Source organism: Saccopteryx leptura, chromosome 1, assembly GCF_036850995.1.
Source record: "Saccopteryx leptura isolate mSacLep1 chromosome 1, mSacLep1_pri_phased_curated, whole genome shotgun sequence".
Lineage (NCBI taxonomy): Eukaryota > Metazoa > Chordata > Mammalia > Chiroptera > Emballonuridae > Saccopteryx > Saccopteryx leptura.
Window position 1 is genome coordinate 174,940,085 of NC_089503.1, and position 19,871 is coordinate 174,959,955.

General features: G+C 51.8%; 1 protein-coding gene across 1 annotated transcript in view; it reads left to right on the forward strand.

Annotated features, from left to right (window-relative positions):
• Window positions 1-19,871, forward strand: part of CAPN2 (calpain 2) — a 47,264-nt gene that overhangs the window by 16,665 nt on the left and 10,728 nt on the right. The window contains exons 3-13 of the mRNA XM_066380862.1: window positions 8,463-8,581; window positions 9,410-9,543; window positions 10,591-10,759; window positions 11,829-11,912; window positions 13,328-13,413; window positions 14,249-14,323; window positions 15,276-15,436; window positions 16,278-16,447; window positions 17,824-17,835; window positions 18,429-18,640; window positions 19,718-19,754. Of these exons, the coding sequence (XP_066236959.1) occupies window positions 8,463-8,581; window positions 9,410-9,543; window positions 10,591-10,759; window positions 11,829-11,912; window positions 13,328-13,413; window positions 14,249-14,323; window positions 15,276-15,436; window positions 16,278-16,447; window positions 17,824-17,835; window positions 18,429-18,640; window positions 19,718-19,754 (1,259 nt within the window). The remainder of the gene's footprint in view (window positions 1-8,462; window positions 8,582-9,409; window positions 9,544-10,590; window positions 10,760-11,828; window positions 11,913-13,327; window positions 13,414-14,248; window positions 14,324-15,275; window positions 15,437-16,277; window positions 16,448-17,823; window positions 17,836-18,428; window positions 18,641-19,717; window positions 19,755-19,871) is intronic.

The following is a 19,871-nucleotide window of genomic DNA, read 5'->3' on the forward strand; positions in this document are numbered from 1 at the left end:
CCAGAGGGCCTGCGAAGGCAGCCAAGAGCCCAGAATCCAGATGAGGAACCTGGAGAGGTGGGGTTGCCCCTGGTTCTTCCCGACACCCACAAGCAAAATACTGTGGGCAGGTGAGGCAATGGATCACCAAGCAGGACATGGAACAAAAGAGGGCAGGTCTTGGAGGGAACAGAGTATGAAGCAGCCTCAAGTGTCTGGAGGGCAAGTGACTGGATATAGACTCTGGGGCATGTGACTGATGGCCACAGCGTGGTCTCTGTAGGGGCCACACCCAGCTCTGGCTCACCCACAAGGTGGCAGGGTGCCCAGCCCCCCACGGCCTCTCCAGGTGACCACACGTTTGGATCTTTACCATCCAAGCAGTGGAAAATGACATCCCAGAGCAGTTTGCTTTCTGTTTCTTTTAGGAGGAGTGAGAGTGTGCTCCTTTAAAACGTGTGAGACATTAACTTTTCCTTTTCCCATTAACTCTGCTTCAGTCTTTGCCTGTTTTTCTACTGAGCTCTCAGTTTTTCTATTTACAGACTAGAAAGGTTTAGATATAATCTTTGGTCTGGGATCTGAGTAACAGATATTTTCCAAGAATTTCTTAGTTTGACTTGGCTGATTGTGATTATTTTACGTCATTATTATTATTATTATTTACTTTAATGTAGTTAAATTTACCATTTAAGAATTTTCTGGCTTCCAGCTCCACCCTGAGATTGTAATAGAATTCTCCAGTACTCTGTTCTAGAATGTTTGTGGATTTATAGAAATAATTATATTTATAATGTTATCATAATATACATATATTAAAATATGTATAAGTTAAATATATATCATCTCAATACATAAATAAATAATGAATAGGAAAATGAAACAAATGGCTAGATTTATCATATTATATATGAATATAATAAAGTATATGTTTAAGATCTATAATGTTGTGTTTATATATAAATATCCCATTTAGAATTAATCCCTGTGATAAGATGAGCTATAGAACTTGATTTTTTTCTAGATGGCTACTCAGCTGTTCTGATTCCATTTGTGAATAACTTATCTTTACTAGTTCCTATGTTTAGAACTGTTTTTTGTACACTCTATTCTGTGCCATTTATCTAGCTGTATACTTATGCACAAGTTCTATACTATTTTATTTTTTTAATTTTTATTGTTTGATTTAATTTCATAGAGAGAAGAAGGGAGAGTGAGAGAGAGAGAAACATTGATTTGTTATTCCACTCATCGATACACTCACTGGTTAATGCTCATATGTTGCCCTGACTGAGGATTGAACCCACAACCTTGGTGTGTTGGGATGATGTTCTAACCAACTGAACTACCCAGCCAGGGCGGTTCTGTACTATTTTAATTTCTGTAGCTTTAAACATGTTTGTAGTATCTGAGAGTGGTAGACCCCCTTCCCTTTGAGATTTTATTTCTGGCTATGCTTTGTTTAATGTTCTCTTATTTATAAACTTGAGACTCAGCTAAGTTCTAAATTTAAAAAAAATAACCCTCTTGCTATTTTTATTGGGATTGCGTTGCATTTATAGATTAACTTAAAAGTAAGTGGCATTTTTATGATAGTGACTCTTTCCAGCCAAGAATATGATGGGCCACTTTTCAGTGGAGTAAATGATTGCCTAGCCTCTGCAGGCAGGACGGTGCCCTTGGAGTTAGTTTATAAGGGCGGACAGCCAATGGAGCATAGACTACACCAGTGGGAGAAGTCTGGAACACTGCCGGAGGGAAGCAGCTATGTTGGAAGCCTCATGGAATCACATGGGAAGGACAGCCACGCCCCTCCCAGGAGAGGACCCTGATCTGGGCGTCACAGGCCGTTGCCAGGGTTCTAGAACTGGCAGTGGGGCCTGTGCAGATGCCACCTTATAGGAGCAGTGCCCTGCAGTCAAGATGACACAGCTTGAACTGAGCTCAAAGGAGCCGGGAAGAAATACCCTAATCACTCTCCCTTCCCTTCCTCTGATCTCCAGGGCTCCCCCGGGCCAAACCCACCAGCAGCCAGAGGCCCTGGGAGCTCAGGATTTCATCCACTGAGGTCAGCTCTGGGGCAGAGAGCAGGATGCACAGTGGACAAGGGGAGGTGACCAAGAGGGATTGGGTGCTCACCTCCAGCTCACTGCAATCCAAGCACTTAAGTCCCCAAGACCATGGCTCTGAGATACACGCAGGAAACAAGTTTTAACAACAGGTAACCAGATCTAAATGGACTTTATACTTGGATAAGAGAGCTAAAAACACAGGAGAACGAGAAAACCCACCAGGAGAGGAAGGCAGGAGTTTCAGGAAACGCTGTTCAGTGACAGTCCCTTGAGGAGTCTGTTACCCATCCCACTCACTGCCAAAGTTTCTTCTTGTGTGACTGCAGGAAAAAAAGAGAGAGAGAGAGAGCAAGAGGCAAAAATATTTGTTCACATCCGGAGTCTCTTATAGATACATAATATAAAAACCTAACACAGCCAGACCTTTCTTCTTCAAGCCCCATCCACATGGCAACATTCCAGGCGAGGCATTGTCACCGGAAGGCACGTTCTGGGGCCTCCTGGAGCTCCAACCAGTTAGAACCACAAGCGGTTTGCAGTATCGGTTGTCTGCCCTGCCCTGTTCTCACTGGCCTGGATTCATGCAGACTGAACGTAAAGGACCCAAACAGGCTGTGCTGGGAGGAGACCCCAGGGACCTCTCCAACCAGGTCATCTCTATAGGAGCCAGTCAGTGCAGGATTGTCCAGGGCAGAAGGGAGGGCAGATTTGGACCTTGATAGGGAGAACTGAGGATCTGAACCCTCGGCTGGGAAGGGTGGAACCGCATGGTCGTAGAACAGGTTTCCATGTGGGAAGAACCATCATGTGGACATGGCCATCCAGGCAGAGTGAGCAGGAAGGTAGTGAGAGAACACTGTGCAACCCAGACACTGAAACATCATCGAGTCACCTCTCAAGGACAAAAGTCCCCAAGGCATGTCCTGTGTAGGTTAATTAGAAATTGGCACCTGTTTTGCAAGGGAGACCATTGAGGTTAGACATTAAAAAGCACGTGCTTTGCTCAGACAGACCTGACTTGTCCCTCACTAACTGGGACCTTTGGGTGAGCCACCGGGCTGCCTTAAACCTCAGATTCTTCAACTATGACAGAGGGTGATGATAGTGCCCACCCGCCTTGCATTGTTTTGTGACAATGAAATGAGGTAACACAATGGTAGGCAGAAAGCTCTGAGCTCAGGGCCTAGCACACGGTCAGGCTCTGTGAATGTACACCGTTGCCATCTGTGTTCAGGTCTTCGTACTGAGAAAGCTTATCTGAGCAGATAATGAATCAATCAAAGAAATGGGCTGGCCCTAGCTGGGTTGTTCAGTGCTTAGAGCACCGTCCTGGCGTACTGAGGTCATGGGTTCCATCCTGGATCAGAGCAGGTACGAGAAGCAATCAATGAGTGCACAACTGAATGAGACAACTAAGTGGACCAGCGAGTTGATGCTTCTGTTTCTCTCTTTCTAATTTATTCATTTTTAGAGAGGAGAGAGAGAGAGGGAGAGAGAGAAACAGAGAGAGAGAAGGGGGGAGGAGCTGGAAGCATCAACTCCCATATGTGCCTTGACCAGGCGAGCCCAGGGTTTTGAACCGGCAACCTCAGCATTTCCAGGTCGACGCTTTATCCACTGCGCCACCACAGGTCAGGCCTGTTTCTCTCTTTCTGACTCTCTCTCTCTCTCTCTCTCTCTCTCTCTCTCCTCTCTCATATTTTTTTTTAAAAAGAAATGGGCTATGTCACAGAACTTCCTGACTTAGTTAAAAATATTTTATATGCCCTTGCCAGGACAGGGAGCATTTCCCTATAAGCCAGGGTTGTGGGTTCTATCTCCAGTCAGGGCACATACAAGAATTAATCATTGAATGCATAAATAAGTAAAACAACAAATCGATGTTTCTCTCTCCCTCTCAATCAATAGATTAAAAAAAAAATGCTGCTCAGGTGAGAGAGAAAGGTGAGGACCAGATGATTTTGAATGCTTCCACCCTGTTAGAAACCTAGACCTTCTTCTAGTGAACTCTGCATCTCCCTCAACTCCAGCGTTTGGAGGGCTAATGAAAAACTTCTTGAATCTTGGCTGTGTGATCTTAGTGTCATGATCTCAGCTGTGCAGTCACAGGCCACCCACCTGTTGCCTTAGCACATTATGTTGCATTGAATAGATGACATGTTTTAATATTTCATGAGCCAGTGGACATTAGGGTATTAAAATACAATATAGAATTTCAGGAAGTTGTCGGCTTGTCACCCCTTATTTGAAATTTGAATTGTAGTTGGATATTCCTAATGGGATTTCTCCCTAGTCCAGGGACTCAGACACTCCTAACCAAAAGAAATCTCTGGGCAAGTATAAGTTTGGAATAAAACCCAGCACTTGGATTCAGAGGGTTTGCCTGTGAGACCTGCTGATGATCCAGAACAGTGATTTTCCACCTGTGCACCGCGAGAACCTGCCTGACCAGGTGGTGGCGCAGTGGATAGGGCGTCGGACTGGGATGCAGAGGACCTGGGTTCGAGACCCCAAGGTCACCAGCTTGAGCACGGGCTCATCTGGCTTGAGCAAAAGTTCACCAGCTTGGACCCAAGGTCGCTGGCTCGAGCAAGGTGTTACTAGGTCTGCTGAAGGTCCACAGTCAAGGCACATATGAGAAAGCAATCAATGAACAACTAAAGTGCCACAACAAAAAACTGATGATTGATGCTTCTCATCTCTCTCCATTCCTATCTGTCTGTCCCTATCTATCCCTCTCTCTGACTCTCTCTCTGTCCCTGTTAAAAAAAACAAAACACACATACACACACATTACCTGACTCTTTAGTCAGGGGCACTGACCTCTTTCCCCTTAGACTGTCAAATAAAAAAAATGACAACAGCCAACACAACAATAGCCATCTGGTATGCATGAATCAAAATTATACCTATTTTCCTTTTGTCAGATCAGCAAAAAATATATATTTGGGGGGCATCAGTTTATATGTGCCATGAGAGGGCAAAGGTTGAAAATCGTTGACCTAGTATTTGGACTTCCAGAGCTCCAATTTCTTCATCCCCAAAAGGCGGTGACAGGAATAAGGATAATAGTCTCACAAGATTTCTGTGAAGCTCGAATGTAATGGGTAACGTGTTCTTTGTAAACTGCAAAGTATTTTACAGAATGTTAGCTACCTGTTTTGTTTTGTTTTTTTATTCCTGCTGGTGGAAAGAGCATAGACTAGACATCAGGAGTCCAGCTTCTTTTTTGGTCCCTGCTCTGTCCCGTCCAGGATGTGTTACCTGACCTCAAGCAAGGAACTTTATCTCTTAAAGCCGCAGGCTCATCCTCTAGGAAACAGTGTAGGATTATGAGCCCTTTCAAAGGAAACACGTTAGATTAGAATAGCAAGGATGGAGAAAAACAGTTCTTTCCAAATGATGGGGGGGGGGCAGGGAGCTTGCTCCCACCTGGGTGATCAGAAGTGCTCTGACACGCGAAAGAAGAAGACAGCGCAGGAACTACCACTGTGAACAATCAGAGAAGAGCCACATAGCCTCTATGCCAGGATCACACGTGAATCTGTGAAAACTGGAAGCTGTGAGGCGTGGCCACTGATTTCTGGGATGTGACGACAGCATCCAGGTCTGGCAGTAAGCAGTAATCTGAGATAGGTTTGCGGTCAGCACTAACCGAGATGTATGACCCACACACTCACAAAAATAATAGCACCATTACCTGAAGCCAATGCTTCACACATGCAGTCACTGTCCCGTGAATAGCAGCACAGTCAGCTGTGACCTCCACAACCACACAAGCAATGGGCCCGTCCTCCAGAGGTAGACCTGTGTGATGTGCACACACATGCACAGCATAAAAGCGGCTCTTGGGACTGAGGGACACAGAGCAGGGAGGGCGTGGAGATGGCTTCCGGGAAGTCGGACAGACCCGAGCGGTGCTCCGAGGGCACTCCGGGACCAGACAGGAGCTCTCAGGAGTGGCAGGGGTGACTGGCTTCAGGACTTCTGCCACTGGAATCCCCTCCCTTGGACCCACATTATCCACAAGTCCTTTCTGCCTTCGTGTGTTGACAGACCCAAAGCCAAGTGTTTTTGCAAGATTTCTAGAGAATCTCCAAATAAGCTCAAGGAAAATAAGAACCATAGGCATCTCCAGGTTCCCAAAGAAGGGCTGAAGCCATGAGAAGACCTGAGGTCAGAGGAAGAGGGAAGGATTGAAAAGGAGGATCCAGTGACCCCAGGATCGTGGTGAATTCATTCTCCGGGACAAGGTTGAAGTGGGAGACCGGTGGATGCTCAGAAAAGGCCTGGGGGTCATCTGTGTATTGATCGCCTGGTCCACATTAGGCGGCATGTGGGATCAGCCCTTTCAGGTCCATTTCCATCCCCACCAAGCAGAAGCTCCTCTGCTCCTTTCCCATGGCCAGAGCTGAAAAAGCTCACTGCCAAATTTCTCTGCAAACTATTTATTTGCAACATGTTACAAGGTCTAGTTTGTTTATGTAAAGGTCAACTTGACCCAAAAGGTTGGCTGGGAGACTGACAGAAGGATCATGCCTTCTAAACTTGTTGCTGTTTAACGGTTGGTGGTACACTTAAACCTTGTTGTCTCAGTTTTAACATGGAGATGGTCACGGTGCCATCCTCCTAGAGCTGACATGAGGGATAAATGAGATAATGAACCTAAAGGCCTTAGAATGGTGGCAGGCACGTAGGAATGGCTGGTGCCCAAATACCCTTGGCGGTCAAGTTGCAGAAATTTGTAGCCTGGCATAATGGGTAAGGAAACAGGAAAGTGATCAATGCATGTTAACTACAAAGTCCAAGGCAGGGCTAGCTTCAGGTACAGCTTGATCCAGGAACTGAAGTGATACCATCAGGACCTGGTTTTTCTCTCCCCAGCACTCAGCCCCTCTTCTTCCAGAGCTGGCTCCATTCTCAGACAGGCTGTCCCTCCCACAGGAGCAAGACGGCCACAACAGCTGATGGCCATGCATCAGGATAGAGCCGATGCAGTAGAAGAGGACCCCTGTTCTCTCTTCCCAAAGCCCCAGTAACAGTCACATTTCACTGCATGGGCTCTGGCTGGGTCACAGCACTTTCCCTGAGCCAACCGTGGAAGCCGGGCAAGGCCCTGGGGGTAGGAACAGGTCCTGGAATTGAGGGCAAAGGCAGCAGCACTGACACTTTACAGATTGAGAATGTAGGGAGGCTGGCTTCTCAGAAGGACCTGGTGTTACCAGTTGAAAAGCAAATGCCTGGAAAACTACAGGTAAATCATAGTACCAAGCACACACCCCACTGGAGGGGCAAGAGGATTTGTTAGCTTTCCTTTGGCTACTGACTCACTGGGGAGGGAAGTGTCCCCACTGACCACAGAGTTGTCACTGGCATATATGGACCTCCAAGAATGACAGCCATCCTTTCTGAATGTTAACAGAACAATCCAGTTCAAGGGCCATTGGGATGCTAAGTAGCTAACTGGAATGCAAAGAACTTGGTGAACTTTAGTGGCATTTTTCATTAGACTGCCGATTAGAAAAAATAACTCCAACAATGAGCATTCAACTCATCAAAGGCTATTTCCTATTATTGTCAGGTAAAGTGCACATTTCTTAAGAATGGCTGAACTTCTTCATCCTCTTTTCAGAACCCCCACAGGCAAGCTGTTAAGCATGACACCTTCCTGCACAGCATCCTGGGCTGTTGCTGGCACCGGCTCACTTCTAGTTAACCATATGACATGGTCGTGGTGCTGGGCACCAGTCCCGGGCACCAAATGGACATGAGTGCCTCACACACGTGCTCTGTTATGCCTCACACAGTTATCCAGGTGTTACAGAGGAGGGCTGGCAGGCTGCCAGATCAGCTGCCCCTCTGGCTGTGCCCCTCCTTGCCCACCCCACGCATGGTGCATACAACCCAGAAGTGATCTGTGCCCATGCCCGTGCCCTCGCCTCTTCTCAGGGGACAGAGCCCAGCCCCCGTGCCTCCTCTGACTCCGGCCTTTGTGTCTCCGGATACTTCCTGCCCCCGGAGCACCTGCTGGTCTCCCTTCTCTCGCCTCGGCAGCCTTCTCCCAGGAAACATACAACATTAGACCACTTCCCACCCATCATTATGTTTTCTTCCTCTCTTTAAACCCCATGTTCTCACAGCCTCTGCTGAGTGTCTCTGGGGCCCGGGCCCAGGCCCAGGCCAGGCCTTGAAGACATGGTCCCACCATCGCCTGACCACTATCACAACAAAAACATCTCAGCCTCATCATTCCCCTCAAAGCCTCAGCCAGTCCCCTTCCCTGTCCCCCACGGGAGAGTCACCTGAAACATGGCTCTTGTCACATATGGCTTAGACTTCAAGCTTGCAGGGGGGTAACATCCCCTGGTGCTGAGACCCCTCTGATGAGAGCTCACTGTGCTGTGCTCACAGGTGACTGCTGGCTGTTGGCGGCCATCGCCTCCCTCACCTTGAATGAAGAAATCCTGGCTCGAGTCGTCCCCCTAAACCAGAGCTTCCAAGAAAACTATGCCGGGATCTTTCACTTCCAGGTAACTCAGTGGTTGGCCCAAGCCTCTCCTCACACTCCAGGTCCTGAGGGCTAGGAACAGGTCCTGAAAGCTAAGAATAGGTCCTGGGGCTAGGAACAGGACTTGGGAGCTAGGAATAGGTCCTGGAAGATAGGAACAGGTCCTAGGGGTTAGGCTCAGGTCCTGGGAGCTAGGAACAGATCCTGGACTCTGGGAACAGGTCTGGGGACTAGGACCAGATCCCCTGGCTTGGCCAAGCTCATCGCCTCCCCCCCCCCCCCCCGCCCCGTGTTTGCAGATGACTACCACCAATGCTGTTCTCCAAGGACACAGAGCAACAACAGAGAGCGGCCCAGCCTGCTCCTGACCCAGGACTCTATAAGGCTGGCAATGGGGGGCCCCTTGGGACAGGCAAGGAGGAAAGTAGAATAGCGTGCTTAGGAAGTAATTTCCAGGTGTTAAAAAAAAACAAATTTATTATTTGAGGTCTGTGACAAAATGTTCAGGGACTGCTCACTCTCCTCCCTTGACGCTGGTAAATGAGAAATAGTTTTAAAGGCACAAGGTACAGGGCAGAGTGCGGCGAGGCCAGCGTGGATTCAGAGGGAAGGACACGGGCCTCTGTCATTGACTTCTCACGAGCACTGGCCTCCCAGATGGGCTCAGGAAAGCTGCATCAGGCAGCTGATGCCCAGGTGGCCCCGGGTGCCCGTCTCCCACCACAAACGGTTTTGTACAGGAAAAAAGGCCGAGGGGGCCAGATGCAGCCGAGGCTGGGGGGTCTCCCTGCTGCCACCGGCTGCTCCTCCAGGCACCCCATGCCACCCCTTTTTCTCCTCTTGTCCCCAGTTCTGGCAGTACGGCGAGTGGGTGGAGGTGGTAGTGGACGACCGGCTGCCCACCAAGGACGGAGAGCTGCTCTTCGTGCACTCTGCGGAGGGGAGTGAGTTCTGGAGCGCCCTGCTGGAGAAGGCATATGCCAAGTAAGTGAGGATGCCTTTCCCGGGACAGCCTGTCCCCAGCTGCCCTGGATTCTAGGGGAAAGAAAAAGGAACTATTCAGACTACTTTGAGTAGAAGACCTGTGCTGTAGGACTACTTTGGCCTAAGTTGGGCTCAAGATTCAAGATCATGCATGCAGGGGGCCTGGCCTCGTTTTGCACTGACAAATGACCACGATGGCAATTTTAACCAAATGCACAGGATCAGATCATGATCCTGAGTGCTGGCTTTGAGAAGGACCTTGGCAGGTCAAATTACATTACTGTCGGATAAATCTAGCAAAGAGTTTCTGCCAACGGGCAAAACCATCCATTGCAGAGGTATGAAAATTAGGGAAATTTACCAAGAACATATCATGTCTCTGATTAGAAATGGTTTCCCATATTCTTCCCAGCTGTGTCCCACCCACGTGGCCCAGAATCCAGTTGTCCAGTGCTCCACATGGCCCACTGTCAACAGAAAGGCCCTCATCAGCCCCCAGCCCCAGAATGGCCTCATCCTGGCCACACTGCCGGGGTTCAGTCCATTAACATGAGCAGCTCTTAGGCATTGGGGATTTCTGTTCTCACAGCCCCTGCCAGGAAGGAGGGCTAGGCGCGAGAGCTGGGCCCTGAGAGCCACTTCTAAACCCCAGGACGCCCAGTTCCCCCAAACATGGCCTTCGGCTCCTGGAAAGTGCCTTCATTATGGAATTGTTTCTTTTTCAAAGCTATAAATGCCAAATAGCACGCCTCCCCTTTCTTGTCACGAAGCAGGAAGAATCAATATGTGAGGTTGGACCAGATAATCACCTAGGGGCTTCCAACTCTCAGGTTCTCTGAGATTTCTAAAAAGTCATTCAAAGTACCAGGGAAATGGTGACTATGGACACATTAACTTACCCTTGTGGACACCCTGAGTTGGAGACAAAGGCAAGGAGAATCTGAGCAGAGAGTCCCTGGAGTGTCCAACAAAGGAGGCTCAAGAAGAGGATGTTGAGAGGCTGGAGTGTCACACCAGGTGGCGACATCATCTAGTCCTGTCCTATAGGATCAACGGGTGTTACGAAGCGTTGTCAGGGGGTGCCACCACAGAGGGCTTCGAGGACTTCACGGGAGGCATCTCTGAGTGGTACGAGTTGAGGAAGGCCCCGCCCAACCTGTTCAAGATCATCCAGAAGGCTCTGCAGAAAGGCTCGCTGCTGGGCTGCTCCATTGACGTGAGTGCCGGCCTCCCCACCCCCACCCCACGTCCGGTCTGCTCTGGCTGAAGTGAGTCTCCACAGTGCCCCAGGAAACCCATCGCCCCAATTTACAGCATTAGCCCACCTTTGTCCACCTTATTGAGCAGCATCTGGGACCCAGGGGTTGCTAGGCAACAGCCAGGCGTTTGGGGTACAACTGAAGGGGTGATGGTACCTCCAGCCCTTCCCTCTCCAGCCTGCTTTCCACCCTCAGCCTCCTGTGAGTCACCACCCCAGACCAGAGGCTCCCTCTGAGGCCCCTGGTCCCAAGGGAAGGACCCCTCATCTTTCAGGCCCGTGCCCAGAGCCCAGCAGCCTCCCCTCCACTGTTTCAGGTTTCATGGCCATGGGGAGACTTCAGAAGGCATGGAAAGCACCATGTCCGCATCCTGGCCTTACTGGCAAACCTCACCAGGGGAAGGGCGGTGGCCCTGAGGTCTGTCTTCAAGGAGCCTCCAGGCGAAGGCTGTGCTCCCTCCCCAGCCCTGTCTTACCCAGGACCTGCTCCCTGTGGGACAGAGAATGGAAACCCTGGCTCTTGGGGCCCATATCACTGTCCAACTGCAGGCAGGAATCCGCAGGATCTTTCTGCAGATCACGTTGAGGCAAAAGACCCTTTGTACTCATGGCCCATCTTCCAATTTAACAAGACAACCCATGCTGGGCCACCTGAGGCTGGCTGGTGTCTGGGCCCAGGCTCTTGCCAGCCCTCCTACCATGCGGTGCCCTAACACCGCCCTCCCCAACCTGCAGACATTTGTGAATGCTCCATGCACCTGTTCGTGAAGGCGCTCACTCGCCCAGAGGGTGATTGCGGTTAGCTTGTGCTCTGGTTGTCAATGGCCGTTCAGCATCTGAGAGCGGTAGCAGGAGATGCTCCAGATGCAGGGATGCTCCGCGCGCTCCCCGAGGCCACGCCCCGCAGTTGTGCGCCCCGCATTCCAGCTGGGCTGGTCAGATCCGGATCCGAGCAAGCGAGCAAGAGAGGGAGGTTGGAGGGCAGGCAGGGCGCGACAGCCCGGGCTGATCATCCCTGCGTTTCCAGATCACCAACATTGCGGACTCAGAGGCCGTCACATTCCAGAAGCTGGTGAAGGGGCACGCGTACTCTGTCACCGGAGCCGAGGAGGTACTTCTCAGGGGTCTTTCTCTCTGTAACACGATGGCCTAAGCGCATTTTTGCCTGTGATTGACCGGCGTTCCCACAGCTGTTTCTGTAATAGGCCAGGCATTCCTGAAGTTCAGCAAGGACTCCCGGGTCTGACTCTTCCGGCCCTTTCCGCAGCCTCGGGTCTGCAGGCGCGCGCTGCCCTCTGCTGGTCGCAGGGTGAGGCTGCAGGCGCTGCTGTCTTCCTTCGTTTTAGAACTACGTTACCCTTCTGGACCAGCTAGAGATATAGAAAGGATACTTGACGTCCATACGGCGTTTCATATTCTCTAGCGCTGTAGAGTCTACAGCGCTTCCACGTTTGACCGAACAAAAGGATTAGTGCCCAAATTGGTGTTCAAATCTGACTCTGCCTCTTGCCAGTTGTGTGGTCCCAGCAAGTTACTTAAACTCTGCCACTTCCTTTCATCTTTAAGTTTAAAATAATACCCATTGCAAGGTTGTTGTGGTGATCCTATCAATATACATAAAGTGCTCAGCCTGTGCCTGAAACATTGTGTCTAAGTACATAACTGTACTTCCTGTTGTTGTTACGATTATTATAAGTATTATTAAGCAGCCCCAGTTCACTGTTAATTGCAAAACCCAGACCAGACCTCAGGCCTTCTAATATGCTTTGTGGTTTTCTTTTTACCTGGAATTTTTGTTTTATTCTCCCACTGCCCACACATACATCTTTGTATTTTGGAAAAAAAAAAAAGTCAAATCTATAGAAAAGTTGAAAACACAGGACAGTAAGCATGCAAATGCTATTGCCCTGAGTTCACCAATTATTGCTGTCCTGCCACATCTGTGGTGTCCCTCTTTGTGTAGGTACTCTTTTTTCCAAGCCGTTTGAAAAGAACCTGCCAATGTTACGACACTTCAGTTCTCTTCCATAATCCCAGTACACTCGTCAGGCCCAAGAAAATAAACACTAACTCAATAACATCATCTCATATATAGTCCATGTTTATATTTTCCCCAAAAGTATCCTTTACAGAGTGCCCGCCCCATCCAGGATTCAATCAAGAGTCATGCATTTGCTTATCACCAGCGTTCCTTTGACAGGTGCTAAGTTTCCCTGAGCTCCTACGACAAAAGTACATCATATAATAGTCCACTAAACTGAGGGTCAGAGGTGAAGGGTCAACGCAGAGCCTAGAATAAATGCATTTGTGCCTCAGGCTCACAGCAGAGGCTGAAGAGCCCAGGTCCTCCACGGGGAGGGTCCTGGGAACCCTCAAAGCTGGGCAGCAGGGAGGCTCTGCTGTTTTTGTGATTTTCCTCCTTCCCCCTTTTAACATGGACTCGACCCCCTCGGCTCATGCAGACAGAGGCTTTGGGCTGAGACCCTGCGGGTCTGGTTTGAACACCACCGGCCTCCCCTCCTGCAGGTGGAGAGCAGAGGAAGCCTGCAGAAACTGATCCGCATCCGAAATCCCTGGGGAGAGGTGGAGTGGACCGGGAAGTGGAATGACAAGTGAGGGGGTGCAGCTGGGGCTGGGGGGTGCCTCCTGCCAGGAGACCCTGGGGAAGTGAAGGGAAGGCACGGGGCACTGGCTGAGGAGTAAGCTCCGAGAGCACAGGCCGCCCGAGTGGGACCTGTGGGGCAGGTGGCCCCCTAAGACTTAACCAGTGCATTCCAGCCTTGTCATAAGGCCCAGCCCTTGTGGTGCTCATTCCTCTCATCCCTCATGCTTCATCCTTCCCTCACTACGATACACCTGCTATTGGACCATCAGGGGAAAAATACACCTTTCTTCTCCCAAGTACTTGTTCTCTTCCAAGGATGTAAACTTTGTGCCTAAGACCAGAGAAAAGCCTTAGCGCTTTCCAGGGCTTCCTGGTAGGCCTGTTTGTTATACCTGGGTCTGGGGTAGAATCTCCCGTGACCCTCCCCTCCTCTGCCAGGGCCAGCACCTACAGCGCTAACACCTCTCCCTGGCCCGCTCCCATGACAGAGAGACCCAGCCAGGGCCCCCAGACCAGCAGCAGCGGCCAGGACGAGCTGCTATTCCTTGATTTCAGCGGCCCCTTAAAGTTGCTGCCAGCCTCGCTCAGTTTGGGCAGTGATGCTCCTTAGTCTCTCTGATGGACTGTGTTCGTTTTCTGGACTCTTCTTTGCTACAGTCTTCCCCAATGACACGTCCTCTCACCTTGCCCCCTGCACCTCTTAGCCACATGTGCATCCCTTCCCTCCCTTTCTGGGGTCTGGGCCCTCAGAATGAGACAGAGTGTCCCTGGTCCTCAGTTTGGGGGAGGAGTCATCACCCAACAGTAGTTTCTAATGCCCCGCCCATGACTTGGTTTTCCAGCTGCCCAAACTGGAACACTGTTGACCCAGAGGAGAGGGAACGGCTGACCCTGCGGCAGGAAGATGGAGAATTCTGGTAAGATTATTAGAGGCTTCGGGGGAAAAGGTGTCTGCCCCTGATCCCTACTAGAAAATTAGTGAGAGTATTGTGTCCCGGGGGCATGGGATTGGGGTTTTGTTGTTGTTGTTGTTGTTGTTTCCTTTTTTCCTGTACTTTTCTGAAGCTGGAAACGGGGATAGACAGTCAGACAGACTCCCGCATGCGCCCGACCGGGATCCACCCGGCACGCCCACCAGGGGGCGATGCTCTGCCCCTCCGGGGCGTCACTCTGTCACGACCAGAGCCACTCTAGCACCTGGGGCAGAGGCCAAGGAGCCATCCCCCGCGCCCGGGCCATCTTTGCTCCAATGGAGCCTTGGCTGCGGGAGGGGAAGAGAGAGACAGAGAGGAAGGAGAGGGGGAGGGGTGGAGAAGCAGATGGGCGCCTCTCCTGTGTGCCCTGGCCGGGAATCTAACCCAGGACTTCTGCACGCCAGGCCGACGCTCTACCACTGAGCCAACCAGCCAGGGCTTGTTGTTGTTTTAAATCACTGTAAGACCCTGAACAAAAACGTTCTCAGAGCTCTTAAATTTGTCCATCTCCACCATGGGATTTGAGAGCTGAGCAGCGTCCTTGCTCCTTAGCGCAGTAGACCCACGCATGCGTGTGTGGGTGCCACTGTGGAGCACCTCCCTCTGTAGACTACCTGCCATTTACCAAACCAGTGCCCCGTATGTTGTCTCATTTCACTCTCGGGGCTCCCATGTTTACAGAGGAGGGTTCTGAGCTTCAGAGAGATTTAAGTAACTCACTCAAAGTCACCCAGCTAGCAAGTGGCAGCACCAGGACTGGACTCTGTGCCTCCCGATTGCGGGTCTGGTGACCTGTTCAGCCCCGTACCGTCTCCGGGCTGCTCTGCCCGGCCTTGGTCAAGGCTCCTCGGTGTGCCCTCTTGTAACCTGGATGCCCGTGTCCCTGCTTTGCCAGGATGTCTTTCGGTGACTTCCTGAGGCACTATTCACGCCTGGAGATCTGCAACCTGACCCCGGACACCCTCACCAGTGATTCCTACAAGAAGTGGAAACTCACCAAGATGGATGGGAACTGGAGGCGGGGCTCCACAGCCGGGGGCTGCAGGAACTACCCGAGTAAGGCCCTGCCCTGAGGGGCTGCACCCCAGCCCAGCAGCCCAGGGGAGGCAGCGCCTACCCACTGGGGCCTCTGCCTGCCATCTCCCTGAGCCTCCATCTCAACACCACTGTTTTCTCAGCCCCTCCACCTCCTGTACTAACCTGCCTCCCCACACAGGCTGCACCCAAGTCTGCTGTCCCTGGGGTGTCTTCTCCAGGCCCCAGGCCCCCGTCCCATGGCCCCCCCGCCATACCCACGGAGGCAGTGCTCAGTCCTTCTTCCCGCCCTGGGCCCCGTTATCCACCTGGGCCCAAGCAGCCTCGTCCTGCAGGGGAACCGCAGCCCCTGGGCCTCCGCATGTCCAGGCCCTGGCTGTTGCCCAGCAACCCTAGTGCCAAATTCAGCCCTTGGCAAATGCTGACGGGCCCTGCTCAGATCAGAGTGAAGGTTTATTTCTCCTCTGGTCCATCCTCCATTGCCTCCCTGACTCTTCTGTCTGGATGGCCCTGGGGGTCGCAGCTCTAACCACCCTGTTCCCGGGTGACCACAATCTCCGATCTCTGAGACTAGCCGACCTGGGGCAAGCGAGAGGGAGCTACAGGGGAGTTTCTAATTTAGGTCCCATGAGATTCAGAGAAGTGCAGGCCATCCAATGTCCACAGCTCATTGTGGCCTCTTCCCACCCTGCAAAGCTGCTGACCAGTTCGCATCTCGACTCCACCTTCCTCTACCCCAGGGTCGCCATCGGCTCCCTCCTCCCCTCCCCACCCCCAGAGACAAGGCCTCCTCCCCCTGCCACCAGCTCCGGCTGGGCTCCTGTGTCCCCAGTGACGGACCCCAGCCCCTCTCTGGCCTCAGATACGTTCTGGATGAACCCTCAGTACCTGGTCAAGCTGGAGGAGGAGGACGAGGACCAGGAGGACGGGGAGAGCGGCTGCACCTTCCTGGTAGGTCTCATCCAGAAGCACCGGCGGCGGCAGCGGAAGATGGGCGAGGACATGCACACCATCGGCTTCGGCATCTATGAGGTGAGGGAGGGGCCGCCATCCCTTCCAGCGTCCCTCCCTCAGCCTGCCAGCCAGGACACCCCCAGAGGCAGAGCTGGAGAAGGGACCCCAGACAGGGAGTGTGGCCAAGGAACACAGACACAGGGAGGTCCCTGCAGTGGCACTGTGTCACCGGGAGGTCCCAAGCCCTTGGCTGGACCTCTACAGCCCACTGCCCCCCCCCCAGGCCTGGCACTCTCATTGGCCCACCAATGTCTAAACAACAGAGACAAGTTGAGCTGAGAGCAGGGTACCCTGGACCACATCAGGAAATGTCGTGAGGACAGGAACTGAGCCAGCTGTGCCGCAGGGCGGAGCCCAGCACAGGTGCTGGCCTGGACAGGGAAAAATGGGGCCCGGCTGGCTGGGGCCCTGTTCCCACACAGACACGTGCTCTGCTCGCATGCCCTCCTTTCTCCGCACCCCTTAGAGCAAAGTCTAGCTCGGCATAGTTTGAGGACAGCCACATGATGGTCACCTCCCTCTGGGGAGTGTGTGGGGGGCGGAGACAATAGACTGACCCAGCATGCTGGGCCCCCAGACGTCCCTCCCCCACTCCTCTCTGTAGCAGAGAACAGAGCTTCGCATAACCTTGGGTGTGCAGAGGGAGAAATGGGGACAAGGAAGACTTCTGAGCGGCTGGAGAGGGTGCACTTGGCCGTGACTGGTGAACCTAGTGATGCTGGAGCAGCTCTCGAGGCTCATCTCCTCCCAGCTTCACATCTAGAGAGGCCACCCAGTAGCCTGAAAACAGCCACGAGGGGAGGGGGGTTCACACCATGGAAATGAGCATCTACCAGGGCTTCCGCCCTCCCCCAAGCACCTGGGTGCCTGCACAGCACTCACAGGAAAAGCCTCTGAGAAGAACCTGTGTGCTCATTGGCCCCATTATAGAGATAAGGAAGCTGAGGGCAGAAAGAGGAAATGACTTTCCCAGGGATATACAGACTGGATGTGGCCAACAGAAGCCTCGAACTGAGGCCACTGGCGCCCAGGCCAGAGTGTGCCCGCCTGGCTGGGCGGCTTCCTCCTACAGCAGGGCCGTGCGGTCCAGGGTGGGAGGTGGGTGTAGGCTTTGCAATGGCCAGCTGGGTGACCTTAGACAGGTCACTTCAAAGCTCCATGACTCTGTTTTATGCTCTATACCTTGGGAATGATCAGGGCTTATCCACATTATTGCCCAGTCCATTGCCCTGGACACTTTAGGTTCCTTGGGAAATGATTACTGTGTTGATTTAGTTAATATCGCTGAAGCTACAGAGAAAAGGGATACCAAAGGCAACAGTCACAATGGCGGCATTCTGCCCACATCCTTGTCCCAGAATCAGAATTAAGCATGTACTCCTTTATCTTTGCAGGTTCCGGAGGAGGTACGTCTGAGGGGTGTCAGCCCCTGGTCCCGGGGCTCAGGTTTGCCAGCATGTAAAGGCTTAGACTGTCAGCTCGGGCTCTTGTGACACGTGGGCAAGGGCTGGTGGCTAGGAAGGATGAGTCCCGGCCATTCCAGGCCCTGGCAAGCTTGCTCAGATCCTGGATCCCGCTGGTGCGAGCTCTGGGCAGGGTATCTCCCCGAGGCCTGGCGAAGGCCGTATGCCAGTTAGTGCTGGGTAGACAGTCTGTGGTCCCAGGACCACAGAAGGCTCTTCGCTGAGTCCTGCAGTGCTGTTAAAACAGACGAGCCCTGGACCCAGTTCTCAGCTCTGCCATCTGAACAGATTCCTGCCATGGGGACAATAAATGTCCCCGAGAGTCCCTTAGAGAAAGGGACATCTCAGCAGAGTTGGCTGAATGTGGGGCCCCCTGTTGCATGTGCCTCTGGGTTTGTTGCTTTGGTAGAAAGTTGGCTCTTTACCTCAATGATGCAGAGTTGTCCCTGTCATCCTTTTATCTCTATGCATGACAATGGCATTGATGTGGAGCTCTTCCCGCCCTCCACTCGCACTTGTTTCTGTTTGTTCATCAGTTGATGGGACAGACCAACATCCACCTCAGCAGAAATTTCTTCCTGACCCACCGAGCAAGGGAGCGGTCGGACACCTTCATCAACCTGCGGGAGGTGCTCAACCGCTTCAAGCTGCCCCCCGGGGAGTACATCATCGTGCCTTCCACCTTCGAGCCCAACAAGGACGGGGACTTCTGTGTCCGGGTCTTTTCTGAGAAGAAAGCTGACTACCAGTAGGTCCTTTTGCCTTCTTGTTCCTGTCGCTAGCCTGTCCCACACAGAGCTTTTACTCTCTGAACGTCGGTATCTTTTTCTGTGATACCTGCCTGCTTCAAAGGGTTAGCGTGGGGGTTTGCTCTATGGGAGAACTTTTAGTGCTATCCTCAGGAAAGCAAAGGAAATAGCTACTCAGAGTATGTTTTGTTAGAAACGGGAACCAATGGCAGAACCAAATTTCATTGAATGATCACATTATTTTCCATGTAATGATCTATATATTAGACCAGATGTGAACAGTCCCACCATTTGGAGAAAGCTGGGAAGCTTCAACCCCTTCCACTCTCCTGCTTCCCAGGGTGAGATTCCTACCATGACGGGGCATCTCCGAGTCCTCAAAGGTGTCTGACTTCATTGTCCCAGGATGTTAATTCTGACTCCAACTGTCAGCACCTACAGGTCCTTATCCTTTCTTCTTTGAAGCACTGGGACTTCTGACAGGACTCTTGGGGGCCTCGATTAAGATCCCAGAGGGCCTAGGAAGACCTTCCTAAGCTTTAGTACCCCCTCTATGGAGCAGAAGGACCAGCCCGCACACAGGATGGTGCACGCGATAAACTAACCACAGCCCCAGGTCCAAGTGGAATCACACACAGGCCTCCCTCTCCAGCCCTAAGGGCAAGTAGGCAACATGTACATTGCGTGGTTCTCAGTGTGAAAAATCTATGAGGCCCCAGGGTGTTTTTGAATGGAACTGAAAAGTGACTCCTACAAGCCAGGTAATGAAGTGAGCTGTCGGTAGTACCAGCACAGTGCTGCAGGGGGCGCTGTGCTGGCTGATGACCAAAACCCAGCAAACGCACAAAGAAATCTCTGACTCCCCAAGTTGTTTGGCCATGACTCTTTCTAGGATAATTTCCTCCCTGACTTCTGCTACACAGGGGACATGAGGGAAACTAGAGACACAGAGAAGTCCATTCTGCCTGCCCCACACTGGACCTCACACCACACTGCTATTTTAACTCTGATGTCTGCAACCTGTCCTTCACCCCCCACATCCCTTCCAGTAACACACGATTTCCTTCTGTTTCCAGAGTTGTCGATGATGAGATCGAGGGCAACCCTGACGAGGTACTTGGAGTTCCTTGAATTCACTCACTTGTCTGGGACCACCCCGAGAACAGAGGAGCAAAAGTCATCCCCAGGGTTTAGGAGGCCCCCGGGACTCCGTGCTGGAGACTAAGAACA